Here is a 21510-nt window from a genome sequence, read left to right on the forward strand (position 1 = left end):
AGGTCTTGCATGGCTGAGGAGCCCAATCCTAGAGCGGTAGCTTCAACCACACACTTGGCAGCTGTTTCTGGGAGGTGGAATTGGTCCTCTCCTCTTAAGAAAATCCTTCTCTACCCAGGATCAATCTAGTGAACATTCACTGGGCTGCCTCCAATGTCAATATATCTTTCATTAAATAAGAGAACAAAAATTGTTCACAGAATTCCAGGGCTGATCTAAATAGTGCCTTGTATAATTTTAGCAAGACTTCACTAGTTTTATACTTCATTCCATTTGAAATAGAAAGCCAACCTTCCATTTTCCTTCTCAATTACCTGCTGAACTTGTATGCTAGTTTTTTGTGATTTATGCACAAGGACCTCCAAATCCCTTTGTGCTGCAGCTTTCTGCAGTCTTTCTCCATTTAAACAATATTCATCTCCTTTATTCTTCCTTCCAAAGTGCATAACTTCACATTTTCCTACATTATATTCCATCTACCAGGTTTTTGCCCACTCACTTAACCTGTCTACATCCCTCTAACCTTTCTATATCCCTCTGTAGACTCTTTGTCTCATCCTCACCACTTCCCTTCCCACCTACTTTGTGTCATCCACAAACTTGGCAATAGTACATTCACTTCCCTCGTCCAAGTCATTAATATATATATTGTAAATAATTGTAGTCCCAGCACACTGACCCCTGTGGCACTCCACAAGTTGCAGGTTACCATCCTGAAAATGCCCCTTATCCCAACTTTGTATCTTCCATCAGTTAGTCATTTGTCTATCCATGCTAATATATCACCCCAGCACCATGTGCTCTTGTCTTATTAAGTAGCCTTTTGTGTGGTACCTTATCAAATACTTTTTGGAAATCCAAATATATTACATCTACTTGTTCTCTTTATCTATGTGGCCGGCCCAGAGGAATTGACTTCGATGATCATGGCCTCAATGCTGGTGCTTTTGGCTCCTTCACGGATGCTGATGTTAGTACGTCTGTCCTCCCAGCTGATAGGAGAATCTGTCTCAAACTGCATTGATGGTCCTCCACGGCCTTGAGGTGGCATTGGTATAGTTTCTGAACCATATAGAAGAGTTGGGAGGACAACTGCCTGCCTTGGTACCTAGTTGCATTCAGAACCAGTGTTCGGCCCAAACGTCCGAAGTAACTTTGTTTGATTGGAAACCCAAGCCATGTAAGTCACACACAAACAGCTAAGCCATTTGTTCAGTTACATGCACAATTAGCAGCTACTTTTCAATTAAGCCAAAGTTATTCAAACGCACAAAGTTAATGGCCCAGATCTTCCAGAAAGCGGCAGTCACATCGGATTGCCACCAACTTTTCCGCACCTTGATGCTGCTACGCATTTCTTGCCAGAACTTCCAAGCCCTGCTCCTCCAGGAATGTGGAGAGCAGTGTCCCTTGGAGAGCAATTCCATAGTTACTCGGGAAAGATTAAGATTTAATCTGTCTATTATTTCCTGGGTAACTATTGAGGTAAGTACTGCCAAACTGTGTGAAGTCTCCAACTTTGCAAAGGAATTGCCCAGCAGAAGCTCAAATTCCCTGGGCAATTCCCTAGGGATCAACACTTCAGGACTTCCACAGAGCCCTGGCATGCATTCTTAGGTCATAAATCTGGTCGCTGACAATCCAGAGACTGGAAGGTCTTGGTCATTGTTACTTTTTCAGGAATATTTATGTGGTGGACTGTTTCATTTGGGAGGGAGAAAGATTTGATAGGAAACTGGTCAGGTTAGGCAGTCCTACAACTGTTATGAATATAAGAAAAGAACAACTGTTATAAAGGTAAAAATTTACGCACGAGGGATTATAATCAGCAAGTCACACACCATCCTAACTTGTAACTATGTCACCATTCCTTTATTGTTGTCAAAATCCTGGAACTCCATCCCTAACAGCACTGTCGGTTTACCTATACAACATGGACTGCAGTGGTTCAAAATGGTGGTGGCAGGCAATATTAATGCTGGCCTAGCCAGCACATTCCGTGAAAATAATTTTAAAAACTTGGACAAATTCTCCAGCTGTTGTCCCTTCTGCTGGTTGAGATTGGGATAGTCCAGCACACTCTGGGAATCAAAACCTGAACCATTCTGGTCTATACAGGAGTCAGCAAGGCAATAGGCATCAGGAGAATGTCCCCCACCATAGGTTTGGGAAACACTGTTGCCTCTGAGCCAGATGGCCATTGATTCAAGTCCCATTTCAGAGGCTTGAGCACAAAATATAGGCTGACACACTCAGTGCAGTACAGAGGGAGTGCTGCACTGTTGAAAATGCCATCTTTATGTAGAAATGTTTGGATGAGACCCCATCTATTCTCTTGGGTGAATGTAAAAGATCCCATAGGACAGTTTTGAAGAGGAGCAGGCAGTTTCCTGGATGTCCTAGTCTACCTTACGCTGTAGCCTTATTCTTCAACCAACGTCTTTGTAAATAAAATAGATGATCATATTGCTATTTGTGGGAGCTGGCTATTTGTAAAATTGGCTATTGCATTTCCTACCTCAACAGTAACTACACTTCAAATATATTTAATTGGCTGTTAAGTGTTTTGGGATGCCCTGAGATCTTGAAGAGAGCTATATAAATGTAATTTCTCTTTTCTTTATACTTTTTAAGACACACACTGTGGTTTGAAGTGATTTAATTTAAGTATGTCACAGGTTCCCAGATCCACTGGTCCAGATAATGGCAGTGTACAGATAGAAAGATCTTACTGAAAACTGCTATTTCTCTCATAGGTCCAATGAAACGCTCTCCTGTGTTATAATATTCGTTATCGTCTACTACTCTCTCATGTCTGGTGTGATCTGGTTTGTAATGCTGACCTACGCCTGGCACATGTCATTCAAGGCTCTGGGCACCACCTATCAGCCTCTCTCTGGCAAAACATCCTACTTCCACCTTGTCACCTGGTCGATCCCATTTATACTGACAGTCGCCATATTGGCTTTGGCTCAGGTAATCCATACATCCAATTGTGCTGTTCAGAAATTGGGAGGTTTTCTATGGGATGGGCAGGAGGACAATGGTTACTGGGATCTGGGAAAGAAAATGTGAATGAGCCCGTTTTTTTGTTTTGGGAGCAGGACACAAGGATTGGTAATGAGGGTTAGGGAGGTGATGGGGACTGAAATAGGGTTAGGAAGATGCATCAGATTTAGAATGGTGGCTGAGGGGAGAGTTGTTTCAAATTCATGACTGGGGTCAGTAGATGATTTGTTTAAAGTTGTAGAGTTGTAGTGCTGTAGAGTTATTGATTAAAATTACAAGTGAGGATCTATTCCTAGTACATGGAATATAAAAAGCTCCCTCGAGCTTATTAATTTGCTCTTGTTTAACATGAATCAGTTACTCTGATCCTTAACATGTACATGATCCACATCTTCTGGTGAAACGTTTCCATTGGGATGATCATGCACTATGATTACTTTATTCTGTAGGTGGATGGAGACTCCGTGAGTGGGATCTGCTTTGTTGGATATAAGAATTATCACTTCCGGGCAGGGTTTGTCCTGGCTCCAATCGGACTGGTTCTGCTGGTTGGTGGCTATTTCCTTATAAGAGGTATGTAGCATTGACTTGTTATTGTATGAAGGATAGTGCCTGACTCTGCAGTGGCAGTCTGTGATACTTCTGTGTGTTTAATCAATGCAGTTTGGGCAGATACAGTGCAGCAAGAATCGATGCAGTCAGTTCACAGCCAGATCTCACTCCCTCAAATCAGTTTCCAATGTTGGTTTATGGTGACTGACCCTCTGATTATCAATCAACTCTATCAACAGGGAGGGTCCAACACTGGCGTGATTAGAATTAGCCGTGAATATATGTGCAGTCGTCCTAATAAGCACCAGATATATGGTTCCTCATGGCAAATTGGAACTCCAGTGCACTGAGGAGCAGGACAAGAGTTCACATTGGGCAACTTTCCACATGGTATAGTCCAAGCCTCTTCCCTCAACACTACCTCTTCTGGCTGCTCTTGGCCCTTGCATATTGTAACAGAACTGCAGCAGATTCATCTGTCCATCTGACTCATCCAAAGCCTTTGTTCTATGACCCAAGCATATCTTCCTTGTGGATTGATGTAAGAAAGAAGTGCTTTCATTTTACAATGTGCCTTTTGCAACTTCTGGATGTCCCATTGTGCTTTATATCAAAGAAATACATTTGAGCAATAAAGTTACTGTTGCAATGGAGCGAGAAGTTGCACCTAGTCTGCGCACAGTAAGATTCCACAAGCAGGGAGAAGATAATAACCTGATAATCTGTTTCTGTGATGTTTGTCTTCTAAAACTTCATTTGGAAATCATCGTCGGAGATACAACAGGATCTTGCATAGCAACAAAGAAAAAAAAAAACTTTCTCATGTACTGGTGATGAGAGGGGGCCACCTTTCTGAAGTTTAATCTGAATAAGTCTGATGGGGCATTGCAACAACACTGCACCTGGCTCTGTTATACCTGACCTAGGAACAGGAGAGGTCATTTAGTTTTTTGAGCTTGTTCCTCCAGTTGATTACATCATTACTGATCTGTATCTTGATTCACCCGTCTTGGCTGCAGAACCCTTACCTATCAAAAATGTACCAATCTCAGTCTGAAAACTTCAATTGAATTCACAGTGTCTGCAGTCAGTTGGAGAGAGAGTTGTGGATTTCTGCTATTTGCCCCTGATATTGCTATGGGGTTTCTGAAATGGGAGAAGTTCCATTCCGTAGCAAAAGAGTGGAATTCATTACCACAGGAAGTAGTTGATGCCTAAACATTGAATGTATTCAAGAGGCGGCTAGATATAGCACTTGGGGCGAATGGGATCAAAGGTTATGGGGAGAAAGCAGGATTAGGCTATTGAGTTGGAAGATCATCCATGATTGTGATGAATGGCGGAGCAAGCTCGAAGGGCCGAATGGCCACCTCCTGCTCCTATCTTCCACGTTTCTATGTAAAAGAATAAAAATAACTGACCCTTCACTTTAACCTGTTGTTCCCTTCCCTTGTCATGTTGTCCAGTCCTATAATGGAGTTCTTCCCGCTCAGTTTCCAAATCTGGCAAAGTATTTAAATTATTTCATTAATCTGCCTTTTCTCCTTTCATATAAGAGCAGGAAGAGGCCATTCAGGCCCTTGAGACTGCTCTGTTATCCAGTGAGATTGTGGCCGATCTATATCTTAACTTCATCTACCTACTTGGTTCTGTAATATTCCGAAATCGGCCCCGCAGCTGGAGGAGGTGGTTAAGAAGGCGTATGGTGTGCTGGCCTTTATCAATCGAGGGATTGAGTTTAGGAGTCCGGGGATAATGCTGCAGCTATATAAGACCCTCATCAGACCCCACTTGGAGTACTGTGCTCAGTTCTGGTCGCCTCATTACAGGAAGGATGTGGAAAAGATTGAAAGGGTGCAGAGGAGATTTACAAGGATGTTGCCTGGATTGAGTGGCATGCCTTATGAGGATAGGCTGAGGGAGCTCGGTCTTTTCTCCTTGGAGAGACGTAGGATGAGAGGAGACCTAATAGAGGTATATAAGATGTTGAGAGGCTTAGATCGGGTGGACTCTCAGAAGCTTTTTCCCAGGGTGGAAATGGCTGCTACGAGAGGACACAGGTTTAAGGTGCTGGGGGGTAGGTACAGGGGAAATGTTAGGGGGAAGTTTTTCACACAGAGAGTGGTGGGCGAGTGGAATCGGCTGCCGTCAGTGGTGGTGGAGGCAAACTCAATAGGGTCTTTTAAGAGACTCTTGGATGAGTACATGGGACTTAATAGGATGGAGGGTTATAGGTAGGCCTAAAAGGTAGAGATATGTTCGGCACAACTTGTGGAGCCGAAGGGCCTGTTTTGTGCTGTAGTTTTTCTATGTTTCTATATTCTTGCTCCACAAAAATCTATGAATCTCAGTTTTGAAATTTTCAATTGAAGACCCAGGCGGAACAGCCATTTCGGGGGAAGTAAGTTCCAGATGTTCACTACTCTTTGAACATGATGTTTGAATTTTTCTGTCACGAGGGGTCACGGGCTCAAGCTGAGAGGGGCGAAGTATAACTCAGACATCAGAGGGACGTTTTTTACACAGAGGGTGGTGGGGGCCTGGAATGCGCTGCCAAGTAGGGTGGTGGAGGCAGGCACGCTGACATCGTTTAAGACTTACCTGGATAGTCACATGAGCAGCCTGGGAATGGAGGGATACAAACGATTGGTCTAGTTGGACCAAGGAGCGGCACAGGCTTGGAGGGCCGAAGGGCCTGTTTCCTGTGCTGTACTGTTCTTTGTTCTTTGTTTTTAATTTCCAGTTTCTACTAATTGTAGCTTATTTTAATTTTAACATTGCAAGCTCGTTTCAGTTGTTTGTTGTTTCTCTTACAGGTGTCATGACCCTATTTTCAATTAAAAGTAACCACCCTGGGCTCCTGAGTGAGAAAGCAGCCAGTAAAATCAATGAAACAATGCTTCGTCTAGGTAAGGACCTGGCAAAAACAACTTCAGTTCTCTGCTGTGTAACTTGTAGTTGGCTGTTCAGGATGTGACGATATGTTTGTCAGCTCTGCAGGAACTGAAGATTAATCTCCAGCACAATGCTGGGAATGAAACCGGAATAGAGGAAACATAAGAGCATTTTTAAAAATTGTCCTTTTTGAATATTTTCATTTATTAATTGTAAAAATATGAGAAATGGAGCGAAAAGGCTGCATGCCTGCACATCGATGACCGATTGATCAAATTAGTTCATGGAGAGTTTATTTGCTTTCCAGTCATCCGTGGAAAGGTAATGGAGGATGGTGGATCAATGACAGGCTTGTGGGGGAGTGAGATCAAGTGATGAAACTAGGAAAGTAGCCAACCAGAGTGGGAACCATGTGTGATTACCAGGAGGCAACCGGTTCGGGATGTTGCTTTACGACTATTTGGTTGCCATTTTATTTGGAGTGGCATGAATGCATATTTGTTGAATTTTTTCACAGAAGTTGGGTAAGGATCCAAGATTAAGAGTGTATTTTTGGCATAATTTTCCTACCTTTTTGTTTGTCCTGTTTGGATCAGAGCAGACTTGCCAATCTTCCAGGATTTAAAGATTGATCTCCCAAACACTGCTCCCAGCAATCCTAGAGAAAAAAGATATAAGGTCACAAAAAGAACATATGTTTAAAAAAAGAATCCTTGAACACTTTTGCTTATTAGTTATGAACTTTTTGAAACACATTCCTGTGTAATCATCTACACTATACATGTATTCCACATGGGAATTATAATTTGCTAAGGAGAACATGCCTGAACTCCTGAATCAGTTTTGTTTTGGAATTTTATAGAGATAACTTGAGGTCAATCCCCATTCTAAGATTAAAGAAAACGGCGTCAAACCTCTTCATCATCTTTTGTTTCTCAAACTGCACAATTGCAGGTGTAGGATAGCAGTTTGGGTTGGCTAAGATTCTAGATGGAAGAAACCGTGCTTCATTGCCATGGAATTAGGATCAGCTGCACATGTGTCTGTGCACCCTTGTGTGTATCTGCATGTGTGGCCTTCTAATGGCTTGAGTTTAATTTTTCAGGCATTTTCGGATTCCTGGCATTTGGTTTTGTCTTCATCACGTTTGGCTGCCATTTTTATGACTTCTTTAACCAGGCTGACTGGGAGAGGAGTTTCCGGGATTATGTTCTGTAAGTGACCCTGCCTTCTTCAGTTCGTCCCAGGCTCTGAAATAGAACTTGTTAAATTTTTGGCTAAGTAAAATTTTAGAAGTCTGGAATTTCCAAATGCTGTTCAGTTTAACCAAGACCTTGAGATTATCTTTAGGTCGGCATATTGGACATATTTCCAACACCCCTTGCAAAAACAGCAATGTGATAATGACTGGATAACCTGTTTTCTATTGTGATGTTGATTGAGGGATAAATATTGGCCAGGAAACCAGGAATAACTTATTTGAAATAGTGTCATGGAGTCAGTACTGTGCTTTTTGGAGAGTGATATTAGACTGGCAAAGGAAAGAACAGAGTGACCCAGGAAATGATAAAAGCAAATTATTGCGGATGCTGGAATTTGAAACCAAAAGGGAAAATGCTGGAAAATCTCAGCAGGTCTGGCAGCATCTGTAAGGAGAGAAAAGAGCTGACGTTTCGAGTCCAGAAGACCCTTTGTCAAAGCTTTGACAAAACTTCTTTTTACTAGCAGAAAGCTTTCTCAGCGATCTCTGCAGCTTTGTTTTTCACTGACCATTTGGAGAATCTGTTCTTCTCTTTGTTTGATGTGCTAGGTTTTTCTCGTTAATTTCACTGCAAGATCCAGCGCTCTCAAGATACAAGGGACTGCTTTCATAACTTTTCAACTCATCTTCTAAACAGGTTGAAGACTTCTGTCTAAAATATTGGAACTTGCTACCTGCAGTCTCTTCAGTGCAGGGACTGCTACCCAGACCCCTTGTCAGCTCTGCTTGGATCGGAAGCCTGGCAATCTCAGCTTCTTCACTTTCCCGCATTCTGGAGACCAAGCTACAACTCCTTGGGGCATTTTTTTTTTTCACTAAAAACCTGCAGCAATTCTGTCCTTTTTTTAAACTTAAGTTCCACTTTTCCTTAAACACAAAATCACAGCTCTTTCTTCTGAGGGTTATTTTCTCTTCATTTTTTTCGATGTATTTCCAAACTTCTGAGCCAATTTGGGTTTGCTCTGCGTCTGACCCACAGGGTCTGGCAATATCTCAACATCTCATTACTCATAAATCTCAGGCCACAGGCAGTGTCCTCATAATCCATTTTATCTTTATTGTCAAAGATAATGATACTCACTACAGACTTTGTCAGAAACACAAAGGGTATTTATTAATATGAAAAACTGTACATAGACCAGCAGCCCCCTGGCTGCCCCAGTCCCTACATGTCTTCTACATTTCTTCATACTGTCTTCTAAGAGAGGACTCCACTCCTGGGGTGGTTACCCACTCTCAGTCCCAATGGTCCCTCAAACCAGGTCACCCTCTTCTTGCATTACCCTTAGAGGGACAATGACCGCAATCACCACACTGGACCTCCTTCTATTTGGAATTTATATATAATTTATGCATCAGGAGTTAGCCTTGGCTTAGTGATAGCATTCTTGCCTCTGTGACAGAGATTTGTGAGTTGAAGTTCACTCCCGAGTCTTGAGCACATAATTTAGGCTAACACTCCAGTGCAGTACTGAGGGAATTCTGCACTGTTGGAGGCGCCATTTTTTGAATGAGTTGTTAAATTGATGCCTAGTCTATCCTCACACGCAGATGAAAAAATGCCACAGTACTAATCAATGGAGAGGAAGCGATTTCTCTCCAGTATCCCAGCCAACATTTATATCTCAACCAGCGTCAGTAAGAAACAGATTATCTGGTTATTTATCCCATAACTGTTTATGAGACCTCACAGCTGTACTTCACTCCATTGCAATAGTATTACATTGACTGGAAAGCACTTTGGGACATTCTGAGGTCATGAAAAGAGCTCAATAAATGCAAACTCTATTTTTTATATTCAACATTAATTGTCAGCCTCACATAAGGAAGTCACCATGAAGAATAGGATAGTATGTGACATGAGTCAAGAATAAGTTATAGTTTGGTTTATTGCCAGGCATGGATGCAATGAAACCAATTGGTTATCTCAGTACTTAGTTAGTATATATATTTGATTATTTAAATTATTTATGTATATTTGATTGTGTTGTGAATGTCTGTAGATTTGTATGTATATTTAAACAGATTCTTTGTTTCTGATTTACTTTCCATTTCATCCCTCAGGTGTGAGGCCAATGTCTCTATTGCTGAACAAACCAACACTCCCATCCCCGAATGCAGCATCAAGAATCGCCCCAGTCTACTGGTGGAAAAGATAAACATATTTGCCATGTTTGGGACTGGCATCGCAATGAGTACCTGGGTCTGGACCAAAGCTACAATCTTGATCTGGAAAAGGACATGGTTTAGGTATCAAAAGTCACTCTGGGATCAGGGGATAATGGAAAAGTTAGAATTGTCATGACCAAAATATATTTTCTTGTAATTTTGTCTGTGATGTCTTTGGTACTTCACGACCGCGCACTGCACAAGCTCTCACCAATCCTGTTTCCAAGGTCACAAACCATCTCTGATGCATAGGCTTGTCATAGTCATGTGACTTCTGTCATCCTTGGTATTTAAATGCCTGAGAACAGAAGTAATTTCACCCTTCACATGGAATATTGCTTTTCATTTCAGTAATATCACTGAGCTCTGGCCTCACTGGCTTAATAAGCAGCTAAGCTGTATTCTGGAGCAGGAGGAGTAATAACCAGAGTACAGATTTCACAACTGAACTGAGGTTTAGCACAGTGAGTTGTTATAATCTGAAATTCACTATTTTAAAGGATGGTGGAAACAGATTTGATTAAAACCCTTCAAAAGGGAATTGGGTTTATACTTGATGATGAATTATGTGTAGGGTTTGGGGGGAAATTAGGAGAGTGGGGTGAATTGGATAGCTCTTTAACAGGGCTTACATAGGCACAATGGGCTGAATGACTTCCTCCTCCAATAAGTGAATGAGGATGCTACCGGCTTTCCATATGTCACTAAGAAGCCTTTAATAATAGGTAGGCCTAACCTTTGCAAGCCTGTATGTCAACTATGGCTCAGTTAGTAGCACTCTTGCTTCTGAATCACAAGGTGCCAGGTTTAGGTCCCACTCCAAAGCTTAAGCACAAAATCAAGGCTGACACTGGAGTGCAGCACTACTTTAAAAGTGCCATATATTAAATGAGATGTTAATCTGAGCCCCCATCCACCTGCATGGGTGGATGCATAAGATCCCATGGCACTTTTTTGAAGAAGAGCAGAGGAGTTATTCCCCAGTGTCCTGGCTAAACTTTAACCCTCAATAAACATCACAGAAACAGATTATCTGGTCGTTAATTCCATTGCTGTTTCTGGGAGTTTGCTATGCAGAAATTGACCGCTGCATTTCCGACATTACAACAGTGATTACAGTTCAGAAATACTTAATTGGCTGTAAAGCACTTTGAAATGTCTGGAAGTCATGAAGAGTGCACTGTAAATGCCAGTCTTTCTCTGATAGGCAAAGAAACAGGACTAGGTTATTCAGTCCCTTTGTCCTGTTCAGCCATTTGGGCCAGGATTCTCCAACTTTGTCCTCAGCTAGGAAGGATTCTCTGGTCCTGCTGCAGTGAATGGAGATTTGGCTGAGCACCAAATTATCCGTTCTTGCTAGCAGCGGGTCATATGACATTGAAGAATTCTGGTCTTGATCATGGTTGATCAGTATCCTAACTCCATCTACCTGCCTTGGCTCTGTAACTCTTAGTACATTTACTGGACAAAAATTAATCAATTTATGTTTTTAAAATTTCTATCACCTCCCAGCCTGAATAAGTTCCACATTTTTACTATCCTTTATGTGAAGAAGTGCTTCCTGCCATCATACCTGAACAGCCTACCTCTAATTTTAAGGTTGTTCTGGACTCTCCCAACAGAGGGAAACTCAGAGGGAATCTACTTTATCAATTCTTTTAATCATCCTTAATTGCCTCAATTAGATCTCCCCTTGATCTCCTATACTTGAGGGGATACAAGCCTAGTCTATACAACTTATCCTTTTTAATCCTTTTAAGCCCTTGTGCAAAATGGAAAATTGCTCCGATTCCCTTGTTGGCTTTCTGCAGCAGGCTATCTGAGATCAGGATCTGTGATGTGGAGGACTGAATGTACACACCTACTGGCATGGCACATTGTATTACAGTTCCAAAGCCCCATGTCATTAACCAGCCATGAATCAATGATCTGAATAGATGCATTGTGTTTAAGGCTACACAATCAGGGCACTCTGTTCTTAATATTTGATGTCAATATTGGAGATGTAAGTGGAAAACTGACAATCGACATCACCTAATCACTATATTTTAAACTTATCTAGTCCATCTCCTTTCAACCTTCATGACATGATGCACTATGGTTCAACCCTTTTCACAGATTTCTCCACCTCCAGACATTTCAAAGTGCTTTACTTTCTGAACTGTAATCACTGTTGTAATGTGGGAAATGCAGCTTCAATTTTTGCACAGCAAACTCCCAGAAACAGCAATGGAATAACGACCAGATAATCTCTGTTGTCTCCCAGCGAGAGATCGATGGCGCATGTAGATTTTAAAAATATTTTTGGGAAACCCTGTGAAAAAAAAGTCAAAACCATAATGCATCATGTCATTAAGATTGAAAGGAGATGAACTAAGTAAATTAAAACAGTGATTGAGTGATGTCGGGCTTCCATTTGAAAGTTCTTTGGGTAGTCTGAGATTGGGAACACTTAAGGAGGTAAGCAATCCCATATAACTGTGATCCAGCGTTTACGGATTTAGATGAATGGCAACTGCCAGTTAATGAGAAAGCTAGGTCAGTGCAAAAACTAATAAACATGATCATATTTAATTCCACATTCCTCACTGTGATGAGGAATTAGAGGGTGTGCCTGTTCATGAAACACTAAAGCCATCACAGAACATGACTAATTGCCTCGGCATACAAGTTATTAGAGTAGATCCACGGAAGTTACACCTATTACAGCACTGTATAGGGTTGATGAAACCATGCTTGTGTTATCATGACTAGACTTGGTCAAAGAATTAATCAAATTAAATTAAAAGACAATGAGAAAGGTCTCCACTTATGAGTCAATGAAGAACGGGGAGAAATGTGAGTTTAATTTGTTCCTAATGACAAACATATTGGAGGAGAGAGGCTCTAGTGAATCAGTAAGGTACATGTGGAGAGACACTCAGCCCTGATTTGAATCTAACCTGTCCAGCAAGAAGGTTAAAATCAAGGCTATTGTGTAGAATCAGGGGTTCGAACAACAAATCTAATAAATTATGAGCCTAGGGCAGCATGGTGACGCAGTGGTTAGCACTGTTGCCTCTCAGTGCCAGGGACCCAGGTTCAATTCCAGCCTTGGGCGACTATCTATATGGAGTTTGCACGTTCTCCCCGTGTCTGCTTGAGTTCCTCCAGGTGCTCCAGTTTCTTCCCACAGTCCAAAGGTGTGCAGGTTAGGTGGATTGGCCGTGCTAAATTGCTCCTCAAGTGTCCGAAGATATGTAGGTTAAATGGACTAACCACGGTAAATGCGCAGGGTTACAGGGACAGGGCGAAAGGGAGCATTTGGGTTGGATGCTCTTTCGGAGAGTCGGTGCAGAATCGATGGGCTGAATAGCCTCTTTCTGCACTGTAGTGATTCTGTGGTGTAGCATAGTAATGCCTTCACATTGGAACTTTCTCCAGTGATGAGGGCTCCCATTCATTTGAAATGTTTTGTGCAGAGTTGGAGATTGGGGCAGAGTGAGTGGAGAATTGGTTTGATTAGTGGCATGGCTTCACCCTGGATTTAAATGGGTGGACCAAAATACAATATCATAAGCCAATAACAAGGATAGGTAAAGGTCAGTCTGATATAGTCAGTGCTGCCCTCAACAAATGATTAAAAACCCAGCAAAATACTGGTTATTGGAGCACATGAAGAGATCTGGGCAGTGATCAGACTTCAAACTGGTCTTGCTGTTTCTACAGTGACAGTACAGGTAGCTCAATCTGAATTTAGATCCTGAGAAGCAATTTGAAATAAGTTATATCGATTAGGAGTCAGAAATCTTCTACCCACTCCCCACCCCTTCCCCTCTCTGCACCCGGCCCTAGCTGTTCAAAAAAAACCTAATGTCTTCTATATTTTCAGAATTATTGGTCGCAGCGATGACGAGCCAAAGCGAATTAAGAAGAGTAAAATGATTGCCAAAGCTTTTTCAAAGCGAAAGGAGTTGCTGAATAACCCGGACAAAGAGCTATCATTCAGTATGCAAACTGTGTCTCACGAGGGGCCAGTGGGTAAGTTACCTATTGTCAAGGGGCTGGTCTCATTCAGTATTGGATTGTATACGTTTGAGTACTTGGTGAAATCAAAGCAGAAAATGCTAGAAATACTCAGCAGGTCAGACAACATCTGTGGAAAGAGAAATAGAGGTAACATTTCAAGTCAATGACCCTGCGTCATAACTGGGATAAGGTAGAAATGTAACAGATTTCAAGTAAGTGAAAGGGTGGGAGAACAAAAGAAAAAAGTTTGTTATCGATTGGAAAACAGGAGAGATTAGATAACAAATGAAATGATAGTGGAAGGCAAAATAAGATTGCAATGGGGCAAGTAAAAGGAATCAAAGATGATATAAAAATGGGAATAGCAGAATCATGAGCAACTGGTAATTGATAAAATTGGGAGTTGTTCTGATCTGAAATTGTTAAACTCAGCATTGAATTTGGAAAGTTGTCAAGTGCCTAATCGAAAGATGAGATGCTGCTCCTCGAGTTACCATGCACTTCAACAGGTTGCCAAAGATAGAGAGGTTAAAGCGGAAGTGAGATGGATAATTAAAAACCATAGGTGACCAGAAACTCAGGTCTGAAGAAAGGTGTTCATCAAAGCACTCTCACCAATCTAGAGGAGACAGTGTGTTAAGCAATGAATACAATATACTAAACTGAAAGAAATCCAAATAAATCACTATTTCATTTGGAGAGCATATTTAGGGTCCTGGATGATGGGAAGTGAGGAAGTAAAATGGCATTACTTGTTGAAACTTAGCTCTTGTTAAAAATAATGTTTCCTGGTCCCAGCTGAAAAGTCAATTATCGTGATTAGGGAGGGCAAGGCTGAATCAAATGCCAGGAGTTTTTAATAAGGAGATAAAAAAGTGATTGAGGCACAGATCCTACAATACAGGCTGGAACAGGTTAACCTGGCTAAGTGCCTATGCTTTGATTTAATGATTTTGAATTCCGTTGCCTAGATTTTTCTTTGATTACTGTTCTGTGAAACAGCTAGGGACATTTCACTGCTACATCAATCTACCTTTCTCTCTTCCAACCATTACCCTTTCCCGAAAACTGTATCCTATTTATGTTTGCTTGTACTCCTCCTGCTCCCCATTACTGCCCCCCCCCCCCCTTTCCCAAATCCTCAAATGACACCTGATTCTGTACATTAGTTTGAGCATGACAGTAAGACAGATGGTTTGGGGGGAAAGGTTTTGTTTGAAATATATCTTGGGGAAGCGAAGGGAAGAAAAGGAAGAAGCGAGAAATCAATACTTGAAAATCATCCTGCATTTTCAGCTGGAATCAACTTTGACCTAAATGAGCCATCTGCTGACCTCTCATCTGCCTGGGCTCAACATGTAACAAAGATGGTGGCCAGAAGGGGAGCCATTTTACCTCAGGACATTTCCGTCACTCCAGTAGGGACACCAGGTGAGATAAACAATTGGTTTGCCAGTAAATCAATTTAACCTTTTGTACCTCTGTGTCATTTTTTTTAAAAGGCAGTTAGAACCTTCAACTGTTGTGTTTGGCCCATGGCACTTGCGGGTGGAAGGGCAGAAGGAGGGCAAGAGAGATTTATGATTTATTCGTTGTCCCGTCCCCCCTCAATCTGAGCTTGGAAACCAATAACCTTCCTACAACACCAGCTCCGATGACTGTCCAGAAGTCAGCTGATGCCTTGAACTGGCATGGTCATCTGTTTCAAGGCAGACCAACACATATATGTATATATATATAAATAAAAACTGTGTGCCCACATCAGCAATAAGAACCAGACCAAACCTTACTGGGGTATTTAGGCCACCTCCTAAAGGCTATGGACCACTAGGTTATAAAGTCGTAATTGCCGTGCAAGTCTTGGACCTGCTGGCCTCATGTCAGAGCCATTGAATTGCAATGTTCTATTTCAGTTCATTTGATGAATTAAAATTCCCACACTGCCTCTGCCATAGTAGACAGATATCATGCTATTTCCAAAAGTTAGGGACCCTTTAAAAGAAGCCAAAAGTTAGGGACCATCTTATTTTAAATGGCTGGGGTTGCTTGAAGTGCTTGAAACTGAGAGATAGCGAGAGTTTTGGAACCTGACTTTGTTTCGTCTCATTTCAGTGCCACCAGAGGAGAACAAGAGGAATCTCTGGATCATTGAAGCTGAGATTCCCCCTGAACTTCAGAAGAAAGCTGGGAAGAAGAAGAAGAAAAAGAGGAAGAAAGGCATCAGACCCCTGGGGCCTACAGAGGAGATGCACGACATGGGCTATTGCACAGAGAGAGCATCCAGCACTGTCCCACGCTTACCCAAGTTGACTGGGCAAAACAACTTGGTGTCTAAAACTCTGGAACCAGCTGACATTCAGGATAATTTACCGGGCACTCTCTTGAATTCCGGAATCAACCCTGCATCCAACAATGGGTGGTTTCTCAGAGGAGCACTCAGCAGCTCCTCGGGGTACAAGTGGAATGCACCTCTGAATTTGATTGCAAACCCTCTCTCAAATGATGATGTCCTGCAGGATGAGCTGGGATTTTCCCGAGGAGATCGATTCCGGCCCCCGCAGAGACCATGCAATCACCCATTCCCTCATTCCTTGGCCAATATGGAGGTTGGAAGACTCCCTGTAATTAATATCCCCCATTTACCAAGATCCCAGGGCAGAAGGACTGCTGTTGCACCTGTACATTCCAGAACAAATCTAGTGGATGCAGAGTTAATGAATGCCAACTCTGATTTTTGAACCTTGGGCCAATAATGGTTTTGTTTAAGGCATCATCCACACACGACGCAGCATATCCAACTGCAACTCGGGACTTTTGGTTGCAACGGTTCAAATGAGTTTATGGAAACCGTTGGAGGTACTTGACCAAACTCTGAGGAATGTAAATGGCTAGCAACTGCAAGTAGATTTATGTTCAAATGGATTCATGGAAACTGTGGGAAGTGCTTTACTACCCTCCTGAGCGATTGCAGCATCCCATCGCATTCGGAACCATCTCCTTCCATGCCCCGAGGTTGTGTAGAACATCAGTAACAAATCATCCTAAAGCACCAATTTGGTAAAGTTATAGAAGAATTTCTTGGATCTGAGGCTTAGTGAATTGGTCAGGAATGGGAATGCAAGTAACTTCCATTCTCACCTTGCATTCTGCTAGACCAGGATGATTCATATATCTTTGACAGAAGAGTAAATGTATGTTGACCACACCTTGCCTTCAATTGGATTTTGTACATACCCAACAAGTTATATCATTGAAGTTTACGGAAGAAGGCCATTTGGTTCATCATGCCTCTGCTGAACCTTTCCTACAGCAATCCAATCTTGTCCCAGCTTCCAGTAATTATCTATTTTTTTAAAGATGCAACCCAAATACTCCGATGATAAAGCAATTCTCTTTGTAAAATACATTTCTCACGATCACTTTCCTCAGTGAAAATTTGAAATTAATTATTCTATGGCACTAACTCACCAACCAGATGAAGCTGAGAACCATTGAACAGGTTGCTTGAATAACATCACTCAGTGTTACCGAGTTCCACTCCCAATTTTTTTATCTGCTCCTAGCATCAGTTACAAAAGTGGTGCATTTTATTTTACAAAGATCAAACTTGTTGTTCCCTGAATTTATATAAAAAATAAAGGAGAAAAAGTTTTAATGGCCCATTTAAAAAAAAAAATCAAATTGAGGAAATGACGTGTCAGGATTTGACCCAGGCAACTCTGTCCTCTGAAGGGAAGGGAAACGTTAGTCATGAAAAACTGCAAGTGTCAATAGCATCAAGGTGTTCCCAAGTCTGTCTGGGAGCTGAGATCAGCAGTGTTCATGAAGTCCAAGATACTTAGGCACAAGCTTATTACACAGTTGTGCCCATGTTAAATGAAAGTCTGTTGTGGTGCTGCCTGTGTGTCGGACTGTGGGGGATATCACAACTATTGCACAGTGTTCACTGTGTACAGTCATTTGCTGTTGACCATCCTTGCTAGAATGATAAAGTGAGTAAGATCAATCTTTTTTTTCTGCTCAACTGGTCACTCCATAATGAATACCTGTTCTTTGCAACTCTATCTATGGCCAGCTTTTATTTTCCTCCTTCAATCTTCCATTCAATGCTTAACATTCCCCACTTCTAATATGGGTGCTTTCATTCCAAGTTACAAGTTTAAAACTGCCTGTACAACACACATTGTACATGCCCCCAGAATCTATTTAATCTATGTTTTTACTGTGTTCTACTGAACTCGATTTTTCTATTACTCTACTGTCCATTTTCTCATCCTCTATCTTTAAACTGCAGGTCATCAAAAACCCTACTGCCCATATCCTAACCAACATCAAATCTTGCTCACCTAGTAGTTACTTGCTTACATTGGCTCCTGGTCCCACAGTATCTCATTTAAAATCTTGAACTTTGTCCTTAAATTCCTTAATGGCGTCACCCTTCTATATCTCTGTAACCTCTATCAACCCTAAAACAAATGGCTGGAAAGTACAGAGAGATGATACAACCCTTCAGACCGCAGGAGACTAATAGTAGAATTATGCTCAAAAATGACAGAGAAACGACAAAATGTAGTTCAAAGGCTGTTAAATAGACTTCCTGTTGCAAAAACAACTTGTGTAAATAATTTGTTTAACGAAGAACACTGCAGTGCAGTTTCAGTGATTGTGTATTTGAATTTTTATTTGACCAGATTATGGTATTAGAATTGCAGTTAATTCTGAAGTGTATCGAAAGAGAGCAATGATTTTTGTGTGAAGAAAAACACTAATATGTATCATATACACAAAAACGTAAGCAACATATTTCCAAGGAACAGAGAATGGCATTGGAAGTGTCCAGGCTGGCAGTACAAAGTCCCATTGTACAGCAAAAAACATGAATAGTCAAGGTCCCTGAATTGCACTCCCAACACATAATTACACTACCTGAGAGCACATTAGGAATTCATAGTATTTTAGTGGCTCCCAATCATACCCTCCTCCTCCTCTTTGGTGGCATGGGTACAGATCTCCATTCAGATTACACTGTAGACTAATGATGTTCAGACAATGTGCGTGTTTCAAATTCCTCCTTTTGCCATTTTAACAGAGGTGTCAATCCATTGATTTAAATGGATAAATCCCTATGTGTAGCAAAGGAATTGGATGATCACGGTCATGCAGCTTAAAAAACATTTTTATTTAATTTTTTTGCTTTATTCGTGTGATGTCAGTGCTGAGGAAGGTCTGTATTTGCCCAGTGTCACCATCAACTATTCTCGAGTCAGGGCTGAAGGTAGCAAATGTAGAATACAACCTTCTATAAGATCCTGCCCTAACCACTTCCTAAAATGCCATGGCATTTTCCTTCCCTGCTAGTGACAATTTGTGCCAATTTTAACCAGGTCTACCTTTCCTAGCAACAAGGTGATTTGGCCCTGAAACAATTCAAGAGATCCAACAAGTCAAAGTTTCATAACTTGATGTTATTACATAGCTCTGTTCCACACTTCTTTAGCTATTGCCCCTGCTTCACCCTCTCACTTTGACTTTGGCCTGCTGTTAATATCAGTAAAAGCATTGGAACAGCTTCATGACACGAGCCAGCCCAGTGTGGCCTTCTTGTTTTAACAGAGGGCAGCAGTCAGCATGTCGACCAAGGCAAAGATGGACTTGATGTAAATTGGAAAGAAGGGGTACCAAGATGCCCATTAGTGCCCTACCAGAACCTGTGAGAACTTGCTGAACAATTTAAAGTGCTGTCTCCAAACACAAGCTATATTTGAACAGAAGGAATCTGGGCTTGTGACTCTGGCTGCTTATCTCTGTTTCAAGTACAAAAATACGGCCCATAAGGGTGGGGAGGGAAATTTCTTAAGCTTGCTGTGCCAGTGAGAGGCCTTGTGTTTTCCCAGTGGTTGAGGCTCCCTTTCGCTGCCCCTCCAGGAATGTGTGACAAGAGTGTGTCAAACAGTGCAAGGCTAGTGTAACCCCTGATCTTGCTCCACCTGGCCCTTTGGCACTTAAATGCATTCTGCATTTTTTAATCCCATTGTTTCTCTGTCTTATCTCCATTGCTCCAAAAAGGGAAGCATGGAAGGTTTAAACTTTCTTATTTTGAAACATGAAGTGCATTTGATAAGCATCATGTCAATTTGAGCAATAGTGTAAAATGGGTGATAGTGATTAGGCAGCCCATTTTACATCTCTCCCCACTTTTATTTCCCAGTTGCTGATGTGTTATGCTATCGCACAGTCAAAATAATCCACCTAGAGATTAATGTGTATGTGAACCCCACAAAGAGTCAGTATATTGAGACCCTGTATATCTTCCTCACTTCCACCAAGCATCTGGTTCTGTAAAATTGATTTTTTAAAATAGAAATATAATGGTTATTTTTGTACCATATATAGCCATTTTTAAACTTCATGTAATCAGTGTACATAGACATCTGTAGAGTGGTTATGTATTTTGTGGCAGCAGGCAGAGAAAGAAGGTCATTTTTAATACTTCCTTAATTCCTTAGTATGACATCCACTTGATAAAATGTTTTTCACCTGATAATTTTACAATAAAGATGTTTTTTCAAACCAGCAGTTAATCAAATTGTTTTCTTCAGAAATTATTCTCCTAATTTTCTCTCTGTCTATTGAAGAAGCTCATCTCTACTGGGCTATCTGTTCCAAGGGCAACCCTGCCCTCCATAACCACCCCCGCTCCCTTGGCCTAGACCATCTGTTGCTGGCACACAAATGGTGAGTCTGTGAGTTCTACCACAGAGACATGGTCAAACCTCGTTCTATATCTTCATCTGACATCTTTTTGCATTTGAGCGGGATGAATGGTCAGCATTAGAAGCTTATTTACTGATCCAATATTTTCCACAGACACACCAAAGGATTTGAGGTTTTCCTGGTCTGTATGCTATCCCCTGATCTCCAACTGACCATCTAATGTGCAGTTCCTCACTACCTAAAACATCCTGAGCATCACTACTCCTGTCCCTGTGAAGATGCAGGTTTCTCATTAAGCCCACAAGTTCATCAGCCTCTGGCTTTGTAGAATTTCTCAGTGCTTTTGTGGTATTGGTCAGTAGATTCTCCTGCTTTATTGTCAGAATCTTGTATCAATGATTGTGTGGATTGTTCAACTTTGTTGTACAAGCAAAGTCAGCCTTAACTCAATTCAAAGCACACTTACCTCCTGAATCAGAAAGTTGTAGGTTTCAAAGTCCCATCCCAAAGACTTGTATACATAATCAAGATGTGGAGATGCCAGCGTTGGACTGGGGTGGGCACAGGAAAAAGTCTCACAACACCAGACTAAAGTCCAACAGGTTTATCTGGATTCATTTGCTTTTGGAGCACTGCTCACCTGATGAAGGAACAGTGCTCCAAAGGTTCGTAATTCCAAATAAACCTGTTGGACTTTAACCTGGTTTTGTGAGACTTTTTACTAGACATAATCAAGGCTGACATATCTGATCCAAGTGATACTGAGGGAGTGCTGCACTGTCAGAACTGCTTTTTTGGATGAGACATTAAATTGAGGTCTCATCTACCCTCTCAAGATCTATTGGTATTATTGGATGATGTGTAAGTACATTCACAAAGTGACACAGCCAACATTTATCCTC

At 41.5% G+C, this 21510-nt stretch overlaps 1 protein-coding gene across 1 annotated transcript in view; it reads left to right on the forward strand.

Moving 5' to 3' along the window:
* The window catches only part of smo (smoothened, frizzled class receptor), a 28687-nt gene extending 8221 nt beyond the window's left edge, over positions 1–20466 (forward strand). Inside the window, exons 5-12 of the mRNA XM_078235785.1 lie at positions 2757–2976; positions 3459–3582; positions 6378–6470; positions 7562–7670; positions 9782–9967; positions 13758–13906; positions 15191–15325; positions 16007–20466. Coding sequence (XP_078091911.1) covers positions 2757–2976; positions 3459–3582; positions 6378–6470; positions 7562–7670; positions 9782–9967; positions 13758–13906; positions 15191–15325; positions 16007–16632 — 1642 coding nt within the window. The 3' untranslated portion in view covers positions 16633–20466. The remainder of the gene's footprint in view (positions 1–2756; positions 2977–3458; positions 3583–6377; positions 6471–7561; positions 7671–9781; positions 9968–13757; positions 13907–15190; positions 15326–16006) is intronic.
* Positions 20467–21510: the final 1044 nt, after the last annotated feature.

The sequence above is a fragment of the Mustelus asterias genome, chromosome 19, assembly GCF_964213995.1.
Source record: "Mustelus asterias chromosome 19, sMusAst1.hap1.1, whole genome shotgun sequence".
In the NCBI taxonomy this organism is placed as follows: Eukaryota; Metazoa; Chordata; class Chondrichthyes; order Carcharhiniformes; family Triakidae; genus Mustelus; species Mustelus asterias.